Below are 17,879 nucleotides of genomic sequence, written 5' to 3'. Positions count from 1 at the left end.
CTCCACATGTAAATTATTATTTATGTATTTGTGTGTAATTACATATATATATAACCTTCAAATAATTACACACATATATGTATGTGAATATATATGAAACCATGCATCTATATTATTCATTCCAACAATCTTCTCAACAGAGATGTGAACATGATTTCTAACCAATGTGCACAGCTAACTGCATTTTTGAGTAAAGGTGCAGATTTAAATTTTTTCTTAAAAAAGTGGTAGCAGATGAAGACAAAATAGTTAATGGAAGTCATATTTATTATTGTTAAGTTGTATTTTTTTTTCTCTTTGAACACTCCAAAGTAAATTACTTTGCCTACTCTGTCTAAATACTTCAGAGGAAATTTAACATGAGTTTGGCACTAAAAAATCAAACATTTACCAAATTTAGACCAGTTAGCCAATTAATATTTTGCAATCACTTGGTCTTGGTTTTCAATTACCTTTCCAAATATTGTTAGTGTCTCTCTATAGTACAAATACAGTTACCCCCACTCAGCTCAAGCACTCAAAGGTTAATTCTTTTAACCACACAACTAGACTAATTATAATTAAAGTATAAAATTTCTAATAGAGAAGACTGAATTGTTTCCATTCAAAGTAGAGTCAAATCAATGGATTCAAGCTGACAGGCCCATGGAGGGTAAGGCAGGGAAGAAAAGAAAGAGAAAAAGAAAAAGAAAAAAGATACTCTAGCTCATTCAATTTATTGACAGGGACAGTTTTTACAGAAGATTAAGTGTGTATTGCACTGGGAAATACACAGAAAAATACATTAATAATGGTTTGTTTATTAAAATAAAATCTCCTTTTTACTATATCTGAAGAAGAAAACCAGTTTATTAGGTTCAATATTTATTTTTATTCTAAATTAACTCTACATATATTAGGCTTTCTCCCCCTGGTTCTTCCAAGGAAGTCGTTATTTGCAATATCATTAATCAGGTTAAAAAATCACCTATTTCACTAATTTATGCAGTAGGCTAATACTCATAGACACAAATGAACCTTAACATCTATTTTTTATTGTTTAATCTAAATCATGTTTTATTTTCAGGTATTTTTGGCTGAATACACAGGATCTCTGCTAATATACCTCCTCTTTTATTTGAGGATCCCATGTATATATGATGGAAAAGAGAGTGCTAGAAGATTTCGCCACCCAGTGGTACAGTAAGTGATACACGTACACACATACACACACACACACACACACACACACACACACACCCATATAACATACACGTTAAGGAGGGGATGAACTAGTAAGCAGGTAAAATATTACTAAAGATTGTTAGTAAATGCGATTAAAGTGGATACAATTTTATGGAAATATATTTTAGATAATCACAAATAGTGTATGTACAGCAGATTCCAAATTTTTAAACTAGAAACTATTAGATATACCTTAAAATAGAGGTACTTTGTGTTAATAATGATCACAGCTGTCAAGAGAAATTGGGAAATTCAGAAATATAATTAAAAGAAGTTTACAATTATAAAATCGAGAGACCATGCATAGGATATAAAATATAAATGCTTCCCTAAAAATACATTTATTTATTTGGCAATGTTGCATAGGAAAGAAATAATGACCTAACTAATGGACAGGAAGAAAAAAGTTTACAAGTTACTTTTTATTTTATTTTATTATTAGTATTATTTTTTGAGATGGAGTTTCGCTCTGTCACCCAGGCTGGAGTGCAGTGGCGTGATCTCGGCTCACTGCAAGCCCTGCCTCCCGGGTTCACGCCATTCTCCTGCCACAGCCTCCAGAGTAGCTGGGACTAGAGGTGCCCACCACTACGCCTGGCTATATTTTTTTTCTTTTTTGTATTTTTAGTAGAGACGGGATTTCACCGTGTTAGCCAGGCGTGTATGGATCTCCTGATCTCGTGATCCGTCCACCTTGGCCTCCCAAAGTGCTGGGATTGCAGGCGTGAGCCACCACGCCCGGCCACAAGTTACTTTTTATAAGTCAAAATCCAAAATTAAATACCATTTTGAAGTATGACCAAAAAAGAGTAAGGCAATAAACAAAATATTCTATATAATTGTGGTGTTTAGCATATTGTGAAAATAATCTCTCTCTGTAAGAAATACATGCCAAATTAAGCCAAAAGAGAATATTTATTTGAGATGCCATAGTAGGCTGTGGGAAGGGAAATTTGTTGAGGGAAAAATAAATAAATAAAGACCTGAACAAATTTTATGCATTAAATAAACTCCAAGTGAATTAAGAAGCAAATTGTAAGTATTTAGGTCATATGGATGCTAAAAGATAGAGAACTAATTTCATCCTAACTTTCTTACTTCAAATCAAGTTTTGCCTACCTTTAATTACAGTACTCCAGCCATACTGACCTCCTTTCTTGTGCTGATTGGCTACTGTGTTCGTTCTCATGTTGCTATGAAGAAATACCCAAGACTGAGTAATATATAAAGAAAAAAAAAAAAAAAAAAAGATTTAATTGACTCACAGTTCTGCAAGGCTGGGAAGGCCTCAAGATACTTACAATTATAGCGGAAGGTACCTCTTCACATTTTAAGTGAAAGAAATGACCAATTATTTCTAAAAGAGACCATGTATAGGATGGTCTCTTAGTATCATTCTCAAAGGAATTGACTCATATTTGCCATTTATTATTATTATTATTTTTGAGACAGGGTCTTGCTCTGTAGCCCAGGCTAGAGTGTAGTGGCTCAATTATGGCTCACTGCAGCCTCACTCTTCAGGGTTCAAGCCATCTTCCCACCTCAGCCCCCTAAGTAACTGAGACTATAAGTGTACACCGTCACATTCAGCTAATGTTTAAAAAAAAAAAAAAATTTAGAGATGAAGTCTCATTATGTTGCCCAGGCTGTTCTTGAACTCCTGGGCTCAAGAGATCCTCCAGACTCAGTCTCCCAAAGTGCTGGGATTATAGGCATGCACCACTGCACCAGCCGTACTATTCTTAAACACAAATACAGCCTACTTGGTAGTATCTCAGTGATGAGTGTATTTGTGCCACATTGTTCCCAAATAACAAATATGCAAAGTTTATATAAAGTAATTCCACAGCAGATACACAAACTGCTTTTGAAATTTATGTATCTGGCAGGGATTTAGAAAATAACCACAGGTCTTCTGTCACCTAATTTTCAGGATGATGATGTTTTAAGATGAATTCTTAAATGCCACGTCCAGTTGAAACACATTAAAATGTCTCCAAAATTGCTTTGAATCATATTATAATGTCAAAAGAATTTTCTGCTAAGTTCATATAGAAGACAGATTTCTATATGTGACCCAACCACCACAAAGTTCTTCAGATCTCTTAGAAACCTCCACACACTGGAACTAAAAGCATATCTCCTGTAGGAACTGTGTCCGCGTCAAGTATCTTATGAACCTATTACCTGAACATTTCTTAGTCTTCTTCAACAGAAACCAGAAACCTGGTGTAGTGCCATGCCTCCCTTGCTGTTTGTAAAGCTGAAGCTGTGCTTTTCTGTGCTGTGCCCTCATATCCTGAACCTTACTTGATTTAAAATAAATAAGATATTATCAATATTTTGGTTTGGAAAAAGAATTGGATTCACACCTATTTATGGTTTCACAGTTAATTTAGCAATCAGCAGAAAATAATCAGTGTTTGGAAGTTAAACATAATTAAATAGAATAATAATATTGTGAAAGAAAATCAAACTTGGTGCATCACCATGCAGTGAAGTGCATGGTGGCATATATATAAACTAAGTTTCTAGCTGTACATTCTATGGGGTTTCTATGCTCTCATGGTATAGTGTAATATAAACGAATATACTAACTTAGACAGATCATAGCTTGAACCAAAATTTCTCACTTAGGGCTCTGCTACATTGCTGCTTTTTTATAAAACAAAACAAAACAAAATATTATCAAGGGTTTTTCTAACTACTTCTACAAAAGAACAATAAAATGAGGAGAGATAATAATTTCCTTACCTACTCTGTGTACTCATACTCACAAGGCAGCTTCTCGTATCCGGACTTTTGCTTTTGTTTGTCTGACTTTCTAGAAAGCTCTTTCCCCAGATATTCACATTCCTTGCTCTGTCACCTTTTTCAGAATTTGTCTACCATTATACTTATAGGTATCACCACAAACATTTATGTTACATAATAGGTGCAAACTTTTGTTTTTATCAATTTACGAATAACGATAAATTTGCTGCTGACTTAACCAGGTTAGTGTTTATTATTTTTTTTTCCTAGATTCACCCTACTCATACCAGAAATCGTTTCCACTAAAATCAACTCCCAATTTATAAATAAACTCAATGTCTGATTTCATTATTATATAGAGTAAATGATATGCTGATTTTTATGCTCAATCTTTACTGGTTGAAGTATGTCATCAGTCGGGTGTGGTGTCTCATGCCTGTAATCCCAGCCCGTTGGGAGCCCCAGGCATGTTGATTACTTGAGCCCAGGAGTTTGAGACTAGCCTAGGCAACAAGGTTTAACCCGTTCCTACAAAAAAATACAAAAAAATTAGCCAAGCATGGTGGCATGGGCCTATAGTCTAGTTACTTAGGAAGCTGAGGTGGGAGGATTGCTGGAGCCTGAGAGTTTAAGCCATGATCATGCCACTGCACTACAGCCTGGACAACAGAGCAAGATCCTGTTTCTAAAAACAAAAACAAACAACACACAAAAACTATGTCATCTTTGATCCGTATTGATTTCTTTAATAGCAACTAAAGTTTTGAGATTTCACATTTTTATGTATAACAAAATAGGTACAAATCTTAATGAAAAATACATTCTTTATAGTATATTCAGAAAAACACACTGCTGTAAATCAATCACATTTTACATTTACTTTTAAGATAATAATTACATAAAAATGATAAGAAGAAGTGGTAACTTAGAGTACAACACAAACAAACACACAAAGAGACAAAATATTACAATATTAGGTAGGAAAAAAACAATACAAAAAGAAAGCACAAAGCTGCATTATTACTGCACAGAAAATGCAATTTAAACTTTCTCAATCTTGATACTTGCTAAAGGACAACCAAACAATTAAAAAGTTATTCTGAATATTATAAAATGTCAAATGCATTCCAAGTAGGCTTTGGATATTTTTAAAACTTGTAAATTGTCTGTGTCAGTTGAGGCAGTTTGATATGAACATATTTGCAATTATTATATTTATACCTACTCCTGGGACAGGTGTGAGCATTACAGTTTATGACTGGTATAAAATATTTCTAGTGTCATCAGAAGTAAATTTATGGAGACTCTTGTAACAGCTATTTTTATTACTAAATTTAGAATATTTTGGAAATGAAATATTAAAGCAAGCATTTGTGTTTTAGCTACCAGAAATAATGTTTCCTAATAGCTAGAATATTAAATGTAAAAAAAAAAATGTATCATGCATGAGACAAGCCAGAATTTCAAAAGGATTTTCATGTTTATGTTTTATTTTTTTTCCAGCTTGGCTTGCTTCTGTCATTGTATACACTACATCCGATACCTTTTGGAAACCTTATTTGTTCACAAAGTTTCTGCAGGGCACACACCTTTGAAAAATTTGATAACAGTAAGGATGCTTTATATTTTTTAATAATGATTGAGACATTTTATATGTTGGATCCTTTGCAAAATATTTAATTATTGTTTCCCTTCAAAACTTAGATTTTCATGTTTAATTGTATAAGCATGTCCTTTAAAAAAATGAAAAAAAAAAGCATGTCTTAAACATTCTTTTCCTAAAATGTCATTTTTTTCATGATATATTTAATTCTAACTAAACACTATAGAAAGATTTGTCATTACCTCATATTACAAGATAAAATAGATACTCCTAGGAATCTTTTAATTTTGATAATGCTAAGCATTGAATTCAGATTCTTTGAGTGCCACTGAAGTGAAGAATATCATATATGAATGTTCCTACAAATATACATCTGTGTGGGATTAAAATGGTGATACTATATTCCATTATTGTGACAGTTGTCAATATGATGCTAGTGTCTTTACTCTTCTAGAAATTGTGAATGCAACTGTTATCAACTATCAAATAACTACCAAAACATGAGAAAAAATGTAAAATATTGACATGGAAAAGTACATTAGACAACATGTTGAAACTCAATTTTCAATTTAAGTTAAATTTTGTTTTTCAATTTAAAATCTATTTTCCCAAAAAGGTTTGTCTGTACAAAAAAACTTCATGGTTTTTGTCAAATATCTGCTTTGTAATATTGCAATAGAAGAGCCATTCTATTGTTATCATTACAATAAAGCAGTAAACTCTGAAATTCTGAGACCTCAGAAGTCATTTAGACCTGCTTTTTTTTTTTTTTATAGAAAATAGTACAATTAATCAAGTCAGTTCAAGATCACCATTATAGACTACAACTCCTAAATCTGAGTCATTTCCTTTCCAGTCAATCAACATGTGTTACTACCAATTATCAAATAATTTATTTTTAAATGGACTAATTGTTGGAAAAATTTTAGTGTATCTTATGCAATTGATAATTTATGTTTTATTTTTAGTAATTCATTTATATTTACTACTTGCTAGACAAAATAATTCTCATCAAATTTTTCTAAAATATTCTGTTAACTTGACATATATCACAAATATCCATTAATATTAGTACAAGTGGAGCAAAGAAATGCATTTTCTTAGTGATATCAAAATAGTATTTGTAAAATGCTACTATTACTATCTCCTTATGCCTTAGTTTAGTGAGGTCCAAATTCTTGTCTCACAACCAAGGAGAATAAGACACATGGTCACCAGACAGTGGTTAGGGCAGAGTAAGATTTATTAAACAACAGAAAAGCTCTCAGCAGCTAGAGGGTACCTGAAGAGGGTTGCCAGAAATGGGGCTGAATTCTGGGTCTTTTATGTGGCAAAGACAAGGAAGTCTTCTGTGGCTAACACCCTAAGAGGAGGGTTAAATTTCCCCCTGGGGTTGTTGCATCAGCATGTGCCTGGGGTTGGCCATAGATACTCCATCTTGGCTATTACCCATGAGTATCATTGAAAACCTGCAGAGGGGGGAAGGTTAAGCCACAATGCTAATGGCACTATGAGTTCAGGATCAGGATCAATTTAGTATGCATCTTGGTTCTTGTCTGCACCTGCACGGGTGCACCTGCACGGGTGCACCTACGCTGGAGAGTTTATTCTGAGTAAGCATCTTGGTATAAGGGGAAGTTCTTAATCACATTTCCTCCTGCCAGCTACATAACATGGGTGGTACAGGTGTGTTCTTGTAGGCATTGTCCCTCTTGCAAGACCCTCCATCTCTATCTGCCAAATCAGCCTCCTCTCTCATTCCCCACTCTGGAGTGTTAACCCTAACTACCATTAGGAGGAACAGGGAGATAACTGCTCTGGCTTTTTCAGGTTGTGAGAGGGTGTTGTTCAAGAAAGGCAGAGGGATTCTCATAAGGTCCTAATTCTAGTCTTTGGTAAGCCCTCCAGTATGCACATTTGAAAGTGCTTATTCTTCCATTCTCCCATATTATCATTAGGATCCTATTTAGGGTCCTTCAGCGGTATTGCTGTCTTTCCAACTGATGAAGACCTTCCCCTGTCTCTGGTATTATATGAGTACAAAGCTCATATACAAATTTCTTTACTGCTTGCGAGGCTTCCTGTTTCTCAGCAATCATCAGACTTTGATTTAAGAGTAACATATCATCGTTTAAGAACAGTTTAAATACCTGAGTTAAATTCTGGAAGGCCTCTATAAATGAGTGGTGTTGGGACTTGCCCAGAGTGAACATTAGGGTCTGAGGGTAAAAGGAGTCCCAGTGATCCAGGTTGCTATTAAGGGGAGTGCAGGTTGAAGATGGATTGTTACACATATGGAAAGAGAGGGGAGAAAAGGCATCCCTTAGTCTGCCTTCCACTTTTAGGGTGAACTTGGAGGGGGAGAGAGAGAGAAAAGGCATCTCCTTTCTCCTCTCCTCCTCCTTGTATCCTCTGGGTTCCAGCAACCTATATAGGTGTCACCTGTGGATGCGAGTGTAACCTCCAACAACAGACCATGAGGGTTGGAAGTTAGGAATAGTCACACTTACCTATGCTGCACCCTAGCTCACCAGTGTTGACTACCTTTGGGGTCCCTCAGATCTATTTCTTCTTTTGGGCTTCAGACCCAAAGCTTCCCACTTGAAACTTGGAAAATACATTGAAGTAATTGAATTGGAGCAAAAAACATTACTGGAGGCGGGTGTCCCTAAATCTTTAAGGAGCATCCCTTGACTGATAGGTAATGGACAGAGCCAGATCATAGCATTCAAGGAAATGAAAGTGACTGACCTCCAAAACTAGTCCCTTCTTCTTGCCCAGGAGTTGTTATACTTGGAGTAAGAATAGGTGTCTTTGAAAATGTAGGGGTTGACTTGGCTAATTCTATGTGATAGTAGCCAGGGAATTAGGGCTCCCCTGGATCCACAGAAACAAATCCTTGCCTTATCAGGCCTTATCAGGCACCTTGACAAAGTTTGGAATGTTAGCCTGTAACTTGGTGTCCAAATCCTTTTCAGACAGAAGTTTGAAAGAGAGGAGTTTGGGGCTTGGTGTGCATCCCTCAAAATAAGCCTCCTAGAATAAGAAAATTGATTTCTTGCACACTTCTATGCTTACTGAGCATTGCTGACATCTCTCATGACAAAAAGAAACAGCCTAAATGGAGAGGAAAATAGTCACCCAGGGAGAAATAGCCTCCTGTACAGTGCCAGTCAGTCTCCTTGACAGGAGAAAGGAAACTCTCCAAATCTTCATATATCCCTTGTTCTAAGAACAGGTAAAAGCGACATTGTTCTGGGTTACACTTCTGATGAGTAAGCAAGCTACTCAATTTTCCCAATAATATTATCTCTCCTGGTTGCAAAAAACATACATAACATTGAATATAAAGAAGGGAGAGCAACCATGATAGTCTCAAAAGAAAGAAAATGTGATAGAAAAATACTGGAAATCTTTATCCAACACCATAATGGGCTGTCAGGGACTGGAACCAGTCCAAGGGCCTTTGCGTAACACCAAAATGTAGCCTCAGTCAGACACTTTCAGTTGCCCCCGGACATTCTTCTAAGTTCCACACAACAGCTAGAGCTTCATGAAGGGAAACTGGATTGGAACAGAATGAACATTCCCAACACCCACGGATGAAGAGGTTTTGACAAAGTCCTCATCAGTAAGCTTGTCCTCTGAGTCTTGTAGGAGCAACAGCCATGCTGTTCACTCTTAACTGGCTGACAGAGGCCCAGTACTTTGTTTGGTTTCATATAATAAAGAGAACCAAGAGCTCTTGGAAATGAAAATAAAGAATTCTGCTCTTATTCACCCTTCCCATGATCCCGAGCAATCCCACAAAATCTTGCAGTCTCCTTATTCCTTAGTTTAGTGAGGTCCGAGTTCTTGTCCCACGACTAGGAAGAATAAGGAACATGGACACTGGAGAGTGCATAAGGCAGAGTAGCATTTATTAAGCAATAGAAATGCTCTCAGCAGCAACAGGGGGCTAGAATAGGGTTGTAAGAAATGGGGCTGAGTCCTCAGTCTTTTATGTGGAAAATACAAGGAAGTCTTTTGTGGGTTCCACCCTAAGGGGAGGGGTAAAATTACCCCCAGGAGTGTTGCATCTGTGCATGCCTGCATGCCTAGGGTTGGCTATAGCTACTCCATCTTGGTTATTACTCAGGAGTTCCTAAGAGAAACCCATGGAGCGGGGAGGGTTAAAGCACAATGCTAATAGCATTATAATGTGGTCAGGATCATTTTAGGACACGCTCAGTCCTTGTCTGTGCCTCTGTGGGTGGATGGAAAGTCCCTTCTGAGCAAGCATCTTGGTATAACAGGAACTTCTTAACCATATTTTCTCCTGCTAACTTCATAATAGGGGCAGTACAGGCACACAGTCCACAGGTGTTGGCCCTCTTCTGAGACCCTCCCTCTCTGCCTGCCAAACCAGCCCCTACCTGGCTTCTCTCTGACTGTTATATTGGGCAAAGAAATATTCCATTTATTTAGCTTAGACAATTTGTAGCATTTTACATATAAATGCTGCAGTGTCTAATATAAATGTATGGGGTGGTTTCAAATTGTGACATGCATATAATATAAATGTTTATGTCACAATTGAAATACATATTACATATTTTTCCTAACTTTTATTTTGTTTCATTTTGTTTGCAGAGTTGTGCCTTTTACTGGGGATTTACTTCTTGGATTGCCTACTACATTAATCATCCACTGTATACACCACCATGTATGTAGGATTTCTTCTTAACTAACCCTGTACTAAAGGACTAACCTAAAAACTCTATTCTAAATGACATACATAATATGAACAACAGAGCATAAAGGAATAAGTAGAAAATGAAACAATTTGTTTTTAAATTGCTTTCATATTTCTTTAAATGTTTATGTAGGCCTAAAAGACCAATTTGACTCATATATTTTTATTTATTTTGTTTCTACATGAACCACCAAAAATATCAGTAGGTTGTAAACCTCTAAAAAAGCAGCTAATAAAATACAAAAGCAACAATTAAAGAGAAAATTCTTGTATAATTATTCAATCATATACTAATCAGCTATCAGGTATTTTACAAGTAAATGATAAACATTTAATTATTATTTTAAATATAATTCAACCAAAAATAGGGGACAATTTTTCTGTTACATAGTAGTTTCCATTTATGATTTAATTTACTAAAGTATCTTGGCTCTTGACTCAGATGAACAATTTGGTTGAATGTACACTGGATGAAACCTAATTCCTTGGTTCTTAATCTTCCAGAAAAAAGGTTGCCCTCATCAAGGAATTTCATTTCTTCCTTCAATGTGAACTTTTCTCTCTTCAGCTTTTATTGTAGCACATAAGGCACAAAATGTAAAGCTCAATAATTAAATGTTTTCTCATTTATTTGACAATTATTTTTGCTGGCTATTTCTGGTGTTTACAATGTTTAAAATAAATGGAAATAAATGGTATAATCAAATTTTATTTTTAATTTTAGAAAATCACTTAAACTTCCTTAAATTCTTGGCTGAAGTTGTAATATAGAGTTACAATGTTCAGGGTCTTTGCTAAAATCAACAAATCTTGTTCAGTCTGGAAAGTGAAGTCATTGATTTCAGTGATTAAAACTTCATCTGGTCTTAATAGTGACAATTAACTCTCAATATTGAAAGTGAAAATTTCCTGTATCTTCTGATTTTTCAAATATTTTATAAGATGTACTTATTATCTTTATAACCTTAACATATAGATGTATTGCTCCAGACTATGTTAATAAGATATGCCTCTGAAAAATTATTCATTTCCATATTGGGTATAAAATAATAATAGCAGTTAATTTTGTTAATATATGTAAAACATTTATTGAAAACTGAATGTTAATAACTGTAAATATACTATATATTTTTAATTTAAAACATTATTTTGTGGCTTTAATATTCCCCATTGAAGGCTAGAAAAATGATGCCATGAAAAGATAATTTCCCTATGCTCAAGATCTTTAAATGCATAAGATATAAGTAGGACTCAAATTCTGTGAAAATATATTATAGCATTTTAATACTGATGACAAATGGAAAATGAATATCTTGCCTAGGAAGTCCACACTTAACATGGTTGTAATACACATGAGCTATAGCCATTATGCTTTAGTTAAATCGTGTTAAATAATAATATGACTTCTAAAACAGTATATGATAGAATAAGTTGCTTTTTCCTTTAACAGAGAAACTATAAATTAACTTTTGTTAAGGCTTCCTATTAGGTACAATGCTAAGCAGTTGCCACATTTTGTCTCATTGAATCCACACGAAAATGATACTGTTTGTATCCCAACTTTACAGATGAATAGCTAAACTTCAGAAAATATAGGCAGATTTTCCAAATTTACTCAGCAAATAACTTGAAAAGAATCTATAGCGTATCTACAGATAGCAGTAAACTGTGCAAGAGGTTAGCCAATCCACAGTCAGTCAGACACATAAATTCTGTATAGACATTATCATGGAGACCCCCTTCACAAAAATAAGCATATCACCTTTATCTTGAGTTTTGACCCAGATAGTAGAGCTTCCTATTTCTTAAAGTGTTAGTTATATGGGCTTAGGATACCTAACACAAATTGTTGACAAATAACAGGATCCAGAGACTCCCTCTAATTTGTTCCATGCCTATGCCATTTATTGTTTTATTTTTTCTGTAAAATTTCACCCTTTTCTATATTTATGGTGCAAAAGACCTTCCCGTTCATTTCTTATTACTTTCTAAGACTTTGATAGAATATGTTCCCTTTTCAACACTTTGATTATAATTAATAGATTTATTTTAATTTTAAAAATTGATTATGTATTATATCATAAAAATTCAATTCTGTACTCACAAAGTAGAAATAGCACAAACTACATTATCTTTAGGTGAGATAAAATAAACCTTAAAAATACAATATAAGCTCAAAAAAAATTAAAACAAAATGAGGTGATATTTAAAAGCACTTCCTAAATTATTTTAACAGTAAAAGGTATAATAATAATTACAGAGCAAGGATGACAAGGTAACAAAAAAGAAAATAGTACATATTAAACCTGTTTTCAGCAAAGTAGTTATAATCTTAATAAATAATCATATTTAAGGAAGATGAAATGAAATAATTCACATAAATCAGTAATTCCTTTAATTTTTGTTTTAATATATCTTACTTTGCTGCATTAAATCTATCTTCTTAAGGTTGCAAAATGGACAATTGATCCAATTTTTATGTTGTTCATCTTGAAAATTTTCATTAAATTATGCATGCTTACAACATAGTTTCCCTCATTTTACCCTCAAAATTAGAAAAAGAAAAGTTATTGGACTTTTGGATTTTACCTGTTTAATCTTTAATCACATGTTCTGTATTTTCACTTTATATAAGATATGTCCCTTCAGCATACATAATGAAGTCTTTAATTCAGGATATTGTTTCTTACATTACTGCCATGATTATTATTTTTTTCTGGTTTTCTGTTGTTTTTGTTGTCATAGTTGACACTGCTGTTCTTTGTGCTCTATGCCAACCGGTCTTTTTCCCATTTCTTTCTGAATTCTCCTTGGTTACAGTGTTTGACTTTTATCACAATTATCACCACAGTCTATTCTCATCAAATTTGGCTGCGTAAAGTTAATAGTATCTGTATATTAATATATAAAAGCTAACTTAATTGAAAAACATGTTGTATGCATATTTCCAACACATATTCTACTAGAGAATTTATTTTCCAACTTCTTGAATAGTATTTAAATACAAATAAATGAAATACATTATCAAAATTGTAAAACTGCTCAATGGCAGGAATATTTTAAAATCCCCCAATCAGAATGTATAGATTCAAAAATCTCAATATATAAATGTCTACTATCAACATAATCAAAGAATAATGGCCTATTAGGTTATTTTTACCTATCTGAATGTGAAACATTATACAAATTATAAAGTATTATTAAATAATAAGTGTTATAATGACTATTGTAAAGAGAAAGTTTATTTCTTTTTACACTACCTATAACTTTGTTTTTTTGGAAATAAATATGAAAAATATTAGACTCTTCACTTGATACTTTTTACTATCACATCATTATTCATTTTCATTTAAAAATAAGAATAAAGCATATGTTTACTGTCCTCTGCCTAATGTGCTCTGAATTCTCTCTTCTTTATACTAATGCTTATTCATTTTTATAAATCAAAGCTTAATTTTATACTCAGAAGAATCCTCCGTGATCTCCCAGATTGCAAAATATCCTTTTTGGTTATTTTATTAAATACTACATAGATCTGTATAGTAGCACTTATCGATCTTGCAAACTTCCGTATGTTATCATGTGATTAGTAGTTTTCCAGGTCGGAATGTAAGTTCAATTAAGATTGCCTTCATCTTTGTCTGTAGTTTATCACAAGCACACAGTTCAGTGCCTGTTGTGCGAATTCTTGATAACTATAGTTGAATGAGTAAAATTACATTGAATAGTAGGTACAAATAAAATAATTATGGCTGATACAGATGCATATCAACCAATTGTGATTTGTCAAGAGCAGAATGTTTAATTATATGGCAAAATTGGTGTAACATTATGTTAAGAGAAAAGTTATAAAATTGTTATATCAAATATTATAAAAATATACAATATATATAAATATGTCAAAGGGGAAAATTGTAATATTCACTGGTTTTCTATGGTTGATGAGATTTTGTCCATTTTATTTGCCCTTACCACTTTTCTCTATTTCTCAGATATTCTCTGTTAATATATTTTATTTTACTATTAGATATATAAACTTCATAAAAACAAAACTTCCAATTCATGTACAGATGGTTTGTATATATATTCTATGAATATTTATCTATGAAAAATACTTATATAACCTTTAACTAAAATATACCTTTAAATTTCTATCCCCAAAAAACAGAATTTAGTAAAAGAATTATACATAAAGATGTTCAAAGCAGTATTATTTATCACACATAAAGTGAACTTTTCAGCCATTCTATAATTAATGTTTTAAGAGCTAGCCGTGTCATGCATTATAATGGAGATTCAATTACAGTTATGGCAATGAGTATTTAGTAATATTGAAAAATCTTTAAACATATTGTTAGGTGAAAAATGCACGTTTTAAAATGAGGAATAATATTTTTATGTGTAGATGTAAATGTGTTTACATAAATACAATTTACATGCTCACATATATAAAACAAGAAGATAGAAATGAAACCGTTAATAGACATGATGATAAGTTTATCAAATATTCTATTTTTATTATTATTGAATATTCCAACATTTCCACCATGAGCAACCTTGCCTTTAGAACATTGCTTTGAATGGTGCTTTCTACATTACTCTTTATCTGCCCTTTGGAACTTAACCTATATTTTTCTTTATTTTAAGGTAAGGCAAGTAATACATCATATATTTTGTATAATAAAAATATAAAATACTTATAATTCTACCTGTTACAAAACATCAGTATATAAAACAAATGAGTATAATCAGCATTTTTCTTTTTATTGTTAAACATTAAAAATGAGAGTTATTTTGTGCGCCATTATATGCTTTGCCATACTTAAGTGTGCTTTTTAAACGGGACAAATACTAAATCTGCCTTCAAGGTGTTTAATAATACAAATTAGTAATATATTCCATTTGTAATTTAAATATCATTATGCTACTAAAAAAAAAGTACATGTGGAAAAAAAAGTCAACGCTTTAGATTGCAAAAGTATCATCCCAAAAGGTGAATTACATACTAGACAGTTCTACTGATTATAGAATAATTATACTCAATAAATACTGTCTGAATTATGTCTATATATTTGAAAATCCAAACTATGAGTATCTGCATGACATATTCTTTTTCTACTCTCCAGCATTTGGAAACAGGCAAATCACAGTATCTGCTATCAATTTTCTGGTATGTATCATATATATATTTTGCTATTCATGCTCTAATTTTGTTATTATTAAGAAGAAAAACAGACTGTATCTGAGGATTTGCCATGTAGAAAATATGATATATATTTATATAATATACATAATGATATAAAATGAAGTAAATAAAATAACTTTCTATCATCAAGTCTTTAGCTCTCTAAATTTTATAATCAAAATGTTGTAGTCATCTGTAACGTTTGATTAGTATTACTTGAAATACAATAAATATTTGAAAAATATATACTCAGTGATCCTACTGTATGCACATTTACCAACCTATAAAGAACAAAAATTGTTTGCAAATCTTACAACCCAAAAACACTTTGGCATAATTGTTAATTTAACTAATTCAAGATGAACACAGAGTTTGCCTTTTTAATAAAACCAGGCCCTTTCTAAACTGTTCTCATTCAATTTCTTTAGATTTTTCTATGTAAATAAACATGTATATAGATAAAATTGTATGAAAATCAATCTGGGTAGCCAAGACTCTTGATTATTTCTAAAACGCATTAATTATTTCATCTGACACTTTTTTTAATGCTTATGTGCTCTACAACTTCTTACTTTCATTCTGTGTTCATGTTCTCCTTTCATCCCTATCATTGATAAATTAGTGAACTCCTATGATTCATCTACAAATTCATATTTCTTGCAAAGTTTGTGTTCAACAACTTATTTCTAACCATTTTATACAGGTCATAAATCACCCACCACACTTTGCAAGGAGCTCTCACATGACTCTCTCTTGCTTTCTCTCTCTCTACATATCTTTAGTTAATAGTTTCAGTGAGTATGTCCTCCAGTGCGTTGGCTTTGAAAAGGACAGATCTTGTTTTTGTCTTGTCAGCATATAGTTTGGCATAGCAGGAACTCATTATTTGTTTGAATAAATGGCACAGAGTATTTATGTATTTGGAATTTCTTCAACAATTTGTTGAAAATATATCACAGCCTTGTGATTTCCAATAGTGCATACTGTTCAAGGAGAGGAATTCTGTGGTTCATGTGTTGTAACAGCGTTATGCAAAGTTGTACACAGTGTACTACAACTCCTCTTGTATTAAGACTAATGTTCTGATATTAACTACTCAGTAAATCTGATGGAAGAGAAGAATGAATTTATGGATAAACAAAATAATAACTGCCTATTTGTTGGTAATTTCAGTATGTTTTAGATTAATATCTGATTATTCCTCTGCTTTTTATCCTTATGATGTTGTCCACTTTTTCAAAAAAAAATGTGGGTTATAATTTTTTCTGTGTAATTAAGACAACTCCCTTTTCATATAATATTATTGATTTCTTCCTTTTTCTCCAGTATAATATGGCTATGTATGTATTTATTCCCTCTTCTCAAATGTGAATGACAATACTATAAAATAAAACTTTTAATGAAAGTCATATCTTTTATTAAAAAGTTATGTTATAAACGTTATAATATTTTTCTTAAAATATTGAGACATAATTAGACATAAGCAAAATTCTAATAGCTTGCAATTATACTTTTTTTTTTCCCCAGAGGCTTAAAATTTCTGCCTTCTTATTAAGCTACTGCTTTTTCTCTTCACATAGCACTTTATTAATCAAGTATATTTCATACAGCCTCAGGCAAAAATTAATAAAGCCCAAGATGCTAAATTAAACAAACACTGATAGATGGTGTAATAGACTATGTCCAATAGAGATGAAGTAGGTAAATGTGATAACTTTAATTCCACATTTAAGCACATAACAAGCATTGTCTATTTCAATAACAGATTTAACAATTTGATAAACTGTAAATTTCTATAATCTTTAGATTGAATTTTTTTTAAATGGAAAGTAATATAATTAAAACCTATGCTTTAATTATAGATAGTATAATATTAAGTATAGGTGAAATTCTTACTTAAAAAGAGTTATTTTGTGCGCCATTATATGCTTAGCCATACTTAAGTGTGCTTTTTAAATGGGACAAATACTAAATCTGCCTTCAAGGTGTTTAATAATACAAATTAGTAATATATTCCATTTGTAATTTAAATATCATTATGCTACTAAAAAAAAAGTACATGTGGAAAAAAAAGTCAACGCTTTAGATTGCAAAAGTATCATCCCAAAAGGTGAATTACATACTAGACAGTTCTACTGATTATAGAATAATTATACTATATTAAGTAAGGTGAAAACCTTACTTAAAAATGAAAATATTGAATGTAGTTATATTCCATAGAAAAGCAAAATTTAGAAATAAGATCGAATGGCCACTGTGACTTTTTACACACATGAATTGTCATGAGAAATCAAGAAGACCTGTTAGTCCTGAAATTTCTTAGTAGTGTTTACTGTTAAGACATATTTAACTTTCACAAATAATATATGATATTAAGA

General features: G+C 32.4%; 1 protein-coding gene across 1 annotated transcript; it reads left to right on the top strand.

The window, feature by feature from the left end:
- Nucleotides 1-1,066: 1,066 nt before the first annotated feature.
- On the top strand, nucleotides 1,067-16,582 carry LOC113220404 (trans-2,3-enoyl-CoA reductase-like; the record flags this gene model as incomplete). The annotated part of the gene is made up of 5 exons (XM_026449404.1): nucleotides 1,067-1,182; nucleotides 5,482-5,587; nucleotides 10,214-10,286; nucleotides 15,443-15,486; nucleotides 16,205-16,582. Coding segments are annotated over 5 exons (498 nt in total), but the record flags the coding sequence as incomplete, so codon positions are not given.
- Nucleotides 16,583-17,879: the final 1,297 nt, after the last annotated feature.

The sequence above is a fragment of the Piliocolobus tephrosceles genome, unplaced genomic scaffold, assembly GCF_002776525.5.
Source record: "Piliocolobus tephrosceles isolate RC106 unplaced genomic scaffold, ASM277652v3 unscaffolded_1097, whole genome shotgun sequence".
NCBI classification, from domain to species: Eukaryota; Metazoa; Chordata; class Mammalia; order Primates; family Cercopithecidae; genus Piliocolobus; species Piliocolobus tephrosceles.
Note: the sequence above shows the minus strand (reverse complement) of the source record. Positions and strands in the feature narration are given on the sequence as shown.